General features: G+C 42.0%; 1 protein-coding gene across 1 annotated transcript in view; it reads right to left on the bottom strand.

The window, feature by feature from the left end:
• Positions 1-1,149: 1,149 nt before the first annotated feature.
• LOC104626463 (DNA polymerase alpha catalytic subunit-like) overlaps positions 1,150-6,678 on the bottom strand; it is a 112,907-nt gene continuing 107,378 nt past the window's right edge. Inside the window, exon 7 of the mRNA XM_010294394.1 lies at positions 1,150-1,311. Within this exon, the coding sequence (XP_010292696.1) occupies positions 1,150-1,311 (162 nt within the window). The remainder of the gene's footprint in view (positions 1,312-6,678) is intronic.

Here is a 6,678-nt window from a genome sequence, read left to right on the forward strand (position 1 = left end):
AGACGATAACACCAAATTCTCTTTTACTAGAAAACTTTATTTTTTTTCCTTCAAGAAAACTTTACATTTTATACTGTTAAAGATTTAAAAGAAAATTTTTATAACCTTACATTAATATATCACATTGCAAACTTAACGGCAAACACAGGTACAACGATATTCTGTGTACAAAAGCATGTACCCAAATCCATGCTCTTTTTTCTTGTCATACCTGCTTGTCTACTTTATTAGAAGTAAATGAAAAATGCAATTTGGTTATAAAACCTGTAAAAACTCCAATACAGTAATTATTACAGAACGGTAACAACGCTTCTCCTCTTCCCTTCTCCCTGTTATTGGTTACAATGCCATTCAAAATATATTTTTCCCTATCGATTGATTACTTTCAAATGCTTTGTATGGAAAGAAATGAAACACATTTATATCCTGCGTATGGGCGAAATGGGTTTTGTACACGTGCATGTCTTTACATCCACACAGAAATTTCCAACATGGCAAAATATTAACTGTGCTTAAAGATGCACTGAAAGACTCTTAATAAGAAGATGGTCCCTACTGTTAGCACCTCCAGGTTTCAGTCCTTCACCCTTAATAAATTTGAAAGTAAAGTGTCCCTACCTCCCTTCAGAAGGTATTAGGACATTTAAAGACATTTAGGTTTAGTATTGTTTTTAATTGGTATGTTTATGATCATGAAGAAGATAAACTGTGAAAAGGCAAAACATTAGTGCTCCTACTGAGACCTCTACTAACCTCTCTTCCTGAGAGCACCTCTACTAAATACCCTGGAGCAAAGTCTAGGATCACTTACATTCCAGCAACTCTCACTGGGAATTATCCAATTAAAGCAGCAATTCCCCCACCCCCTTTTCCCTCACAGGTTTATGTACACCACAAAATATATTGCAAATATCAGCTACTCTGTATTTTAATAACCCTGGCTTCTCAGTGAAGAAAAGAACGGAAGATAAAAACACGTCGAATATTTCATGCCCACGTGAACCACACATCCCATTTTCACTTTCCATTTTTCCTCCTCCGAAGAGACAAGATTATTAAATCATTGTGCATACTGAAATAGAGTATTGCTTAAGGGATCATTACTGTTAAACAGAGAACTAGCTCTCATCTCCCTCCATTTTTAATCAATCACTGTCTTTCATTATTGGACTCTCCCACGGATCTTCCTATACTGATGGTAAAGAGTTTGCTGAGGTTCACTTCCGAGTAGCCACTCATGGACAGACATTTTTCTACGGTGCTCTTCAGTCTTCTGTAGGCCTCAGAGACTTCCCTCCTGAGCGGCTTCTTCTTCAAATACTCTAAAAGAATGAAGAAAAAAAAGACAGAGACACATTAAAAGACCACAAAAAGAAAGTACGTTTGCATTCACCACTACTGCGAATCGCGGTATTTTAAAACATGGTGAATGTCATAACCAGCAAAGATGACATTTACAGCAAGCTCTCCCAACTTCTGCTGCCTTCCCGATGCCTCCCCACCCGCCCCTGCCCGCAGTGCTGTACCAGCCCGGCTAGAGGCCATGTCGGACCTGCACACGGTGGCCAGGCTGAAGCTCCCTCAGCCCCAGCGGCCCGGCTGCAGGGGGCCCTCCCCTGCCAGGAGCTGGCAAGAAGCACCGCTTGCCCACTCACGTCGTCTAACCGGAGCGAAACGGGGGTTCACTAAGTCACAGCAGAGAAAGTAAGCGGTAGCAGGGCTGGTGCTGAAAGGAGCACATTTAAAATGTGCGGGTGCCTTAGCTTAGTGAGACCTACACAGCATCCCCAGGGTTTTGAAGCAGGGAGAGGTTCTGCCCAAGTCTGGCTTCAGAAGGGAAGGAAACCATGCTCTACTTCTCTTGTCCCTGCCGCTGCCAATACTGGCCCTGGCACAACCTGGGACAGACTTATCACCCATCTTGTGCGTTCTCACATGCATCTTGTGTGCAGGATGGGAATCGTGATGCTCAGCACTACAGAGGCACTGGAAGGAAAAGGGCAGTAGCACAAACAGGGGCAATTCCATGCTATGCTTCCCTAAAATGGAGAGAAGGTGGCCAGTATCTCACCAGGAGACATCAGGTTCACCTGACACATGTATGAAGACAGCCATTCCCCAGTGCTTGGTCAATAATATCTGTGAAGAAATGTCTGGAGTGCAAGACATTTACTTGTAATTACATTGTACATTTGTGCGCATGCAAACTCCCATGCACCCACATGAGTTTGTACACATTTCAGCAGCAAAGCACAAACTGTTCTCTTTTTTGGTGTTAAATTTTATGCCACCCCCCCTAAAAAAATCCAGGGATTTTGTTTGCGTGGTTGTCCAGTTTTTGCTTTACAAAGCCTGCGGACAAAGACTAAAAGAGCACAATATTCTACTGCTGTACATCAATGCTGACTTGATGCAGATCTGGTGCAGTTGTGCTCCTCCTTTCCAACCAACTCCATGTTCTAGAAACACCAGCTCCTACCCGAAAGCTTGTGACTGCAGTTACATCTTGGAACAGGCAGCCCTCGATAGTCTGCGTTACTGAGCACACAGGAAGGATATATTGCACAGCGAGGTGCCCTCCCAGGAGGTGCCCTCCCAGACAGTCCCCCCCCCGTTGGGCTGGAGGGACTCCAGGTCAAGCAGAAGTAGGAGAGCACGGCACAGGTACTTAAAGGTCGAGCTTTCAAGACATTCTGTTGCTCATTGGGTTTGCCTAAAAGCTGTCGTCTCCTTTCTTCCTGACACCTTCACACCATTGGTACTGCCCTCCTCTCACGCTTTAAACATGTAACAAACAAGGGAGCCTCCATCCCCTTTCGAACGTCTTTTGCTACATGGCCAGTTTTTTCACCTACTAAGTTAAGATGAAAAAAAGAGTTGTCTGTAAAACAGTTGAGTTTTTCTGAGAGAAGCAGAGGTTGGAGGAGAGGGACACGCTGGTGTTTTGAGTCCACCTGTGCGAGGGAAGAAATGACTCACTTTTGCAATGACTCACTTCTGTGATGTGACTGAGATGAAGACGTCCCATTGGACGCACCTTCGTCTTGGCAGCCAAGTCAAGGACTGCCACACAAGGAGATGGCAGGGAAGGGAGGCATGGTAACAGAAATAGCTATTGCGATTTTGGGTTTGTGAATTCCTCCTCCCTGAGGATTTATGAGCATCTTTGCAAACCTCAGATGTTTTAAGATGAGCTCAGCAGATTACTGGATACAATAGAAATAGTAATGCTTTACCAAGGAATTACCACCTGCTTAGTTTTTCCCACATTATTCACAAAGTTCCACTGTAGTCCATTGCTCTGCATGATGCTACGAAATCTTTAAAAATTAAATTAGAATTTAAATTAACAACATCAGTTTGAGTAACTGAATACGTTGATTAAAAGCACTTTGGTAAGCACCTTTCATGCATCCTTGTGAAGAAGGTATATGTTGTGCTGTCATATTCCATTTTAGGTATTTATATTGCCAACTTTGGGCAGTAGGCAGAGGAAGACGCCTAGCTGAAGATGCCACATTCTCACCATTGTCCAGACAGTAATGACATTATGTCCATTAGCTGAATTAAAATTTCCACTGAAACAATAAAAACTTTCATTACAAGAATCTGTTCATTAACAGACTGAAGTCACTACGGCATAAACACATTTAATGATCCCAAAATTATTTAAATGTCAGGCTTAATTAAACAAACCTTGAAAACTGTAATGACCAGACCCGTTAAAACGCCAAACCCACTTTGCCTCAAATCCAGCACTAACCAGTTTATGCATTTTCAAGACACATGACATACTAAGTAGGTTCACTTGCCACTGCTCACACACTAGCAAAACCATGCTCTTTATACCAAGGAACTGTGGAAAATACCATACTCGTAGCTCAAAACTAGGCTAAAACAGTTTAAAACTTCCTGGAGCTCAGGAGGGACCAAGTGAAACGTGTCGACACGCAGAAAGAGCTGGCACTTGTGAGCAGAGCAGGAAGGCACAGTAATCGGTGAGGCGACGAGGCAAACAATAAACCAGGGCTGTAAGCAGGGAACAAAAATACAGGCCCGCGCACAGCTCTGATTCAGGCTCCAGCCACCCCGCTAACACAGCACCTAGCTCCCCCCCCAATTAGATTTCAACTTTAATTACACGCAATAACCTTTCTGACAATATGCTCCGAACTGCATGTCTTAGATGCAATTACCCTCGGTAGAGGCAAGCAGGAAAGGGTGAACTGAAAAAAATGGAGAAATACGAGGGGCCTCGTTGAAGTAATGAGGCCAATTTTAAGTTTCAATTATAAGAGAAGGGGAGCCGGGAGCTCCGGCAGGAGAGGCAGGCAGCGGCAGCCTGCGGCACAGCCGCACCGCGCATTTGAATGACACCAGCGCATCTGACGACCGGGGAGAAGAGATTTAAAGAACTGTAGTAATACAGAGCAGGGGAAGATGAGAGAGGACACAGCTCCTGATGTGTTTACCTCCTTTGCTGATGGGATATTGACTTTTCCCACCAGGTTGGTTAGAAAGGGGACTATTTACGCTGCCACACAGCAGAGTAAGAATGACAACCAGCATCACTCTCTGCTCCTCTGAGTAAAAGACAACTGTGACTGTCGTATATCGTGCAGCCAGTCGATACCTTCAAGTTACCATACCATCCAACTTAGAGATGCATATAAAAGCTCCTACCTTCTTCCTAAATGAGAATTTAGTCAATAATGCACCAAAAGGCCTTCTGAAAACTAAGCTACACAAATGGAGTGAAATTGCCTTTCAGTAGTCAGTCAGGTCCCAAAATAGTTCCATACCTATTATCAGCCCGTCATTGTTTTAATAATATCCAAGTTCAGTGGCAAGCAACCTTTTAAGACCACTGCTGCAGAATGCATATACAGAGATACATAAAGAGATATATTTATACACATGCAGAGCATATAAAAGATACTACCAAAACAAATATACAAATGAAAAATACAATTATTTTAATAAAAATAAAAAAAAAAGAAAAAGAAAAAAAAAAGAGAAGACATGCCTCTGCCCATATATAAATAAAATCCAGGTACCATATTCTCTAAAGTTAATAAATCACTGACTCTGCTAATGTTTTTAGAATTGTATCACCAAGTATGAAGTTATGCCCCTCCCTGCCCCCCCCCCAACTGCCCTCTTGTTCTCTTCACAAAACACAGTCTGAACTTCTGGATGTCCCTGTCAAATTCAGCACCCCATCCAAGTCCTTGCTTAGCTACATAGGTATATTTTTATATTATTTGGGGGAAAAAAAAAAATTAAAAGGTACATGAAATCCATTTATCTCATAACATTGTACTGATGCTGGAAGCACAGATGGAAATATTCGGAGGTTATCTATACCTGGCCATGTGTTTTCCATTTATTGCAATTTCTCTTTGTTCGTATTAAGATGACACCAAATAACCTGATAGTCACGATCAAGAACTTTTGTTCTTGGATTCCCTAAGCGTAGCTTCTGCTTTTTCTTGTACTGATTGGACAACCGACCTGTGTCATATTATTAAACTCTCTCCCCTGATTACCCTGTTGATAGCTTGCTCTTCAGAGTGAGAAGTAAAAATATATTTGCATCCCTTTGTATTTGTGTGCGTGTATCTGTGCCGGGGACGTGAGAAACAACGTAGGTGCCTACGAGCATAGTGCCAAAATGTTGGTTTATCTGGGAATGCACAAAAAAAGCTGGAGAGTATCATTTATGTACAGCAGCGTGTCTCTCTCACTTTTATTTAAAGAGTTAAAGAACATACTAAATTAGCTACTGAATTTTTTACATCGCCTACTGGTTATTGTATTTTAATTACAGCAAGCTTAGACACACAGGCAGCAGTCTCTGTTCCAAATATCTGTGTTTCATTTATTTCTGTGCAAAGGTAGCAAACAACAGTCAGTCATAATTGGTTCTGTCAGATGTTTTACAGTCAGTCATAATTGTCTCTGTCTAGAGGTGTGTCAATTTACTGCAAGTTAAATAAATATTCCGTCTATTATGATATCAGGTTATGTAAGCTATTTTTTTTTAATTGCACAGGTTCCCCTTTCATAATCCTCAGCACCCCTATTTATACTGTTAACCTTAACTTCGCCATTTATGGAATGTCAATGAAAAAAGTCAACAGTAATTTAATGAACAGACGTGTAAGCCTCTAACGTACTTGCTTTTTTATTTCTAATGAAATACAATCAAATTAGGCTATAGAGCAATTAAATTATTCTGTCTTGACGGTGCTCTCCATAAATATCTATCAGCGATGCCAGTTCCCTGGCCTAGAAGAGGGAGGTTTACTAACCTAAGTCTGAAATGACTCCTGTTTTTCACTGAGGAAAATAAACCTTCCAACTTGTACCAACTTCTTAACCACATAGTCCTACAAAACAACAGCAGTTGTCAACGACAAGGGCCACGGTTGCCCTCCAGGCTGCCAGGATTGCACCTCCACCCATTCCAGGTGCTCATATGATCCCAAGTCAAACCCGTTCTAATGCGATCACGGTCTTCCTATCATGAGAGTATACGACGAACTTGGGATCCCAAAGGTCTGCTCTCACCCAGCTGAGTAAATCAGTATGCACAGCTCCATGGTCTCTCACGAGTCCACCCGTGTTGCTTTGCTAGGCAAGTCACAGGTTTTGTATAAAAATAATTACCTGAAG

This window comes from Phaethon lepturus, unplaced genomic scaffold (genome assembly GCF_000687285.1).
Source record: "Phaethon lepturus isolate BGI_N335 unplaced genomic scaffold, ASM68728v1 scaffold11009, whole genome shotgun sequence".
Taxonomy (NCBI): Eukaryota; Metazoa; Chordata; class Aves; order Phaethontiformes; family Phaethontidae; genus Phaethon; species Phaethon lepturus.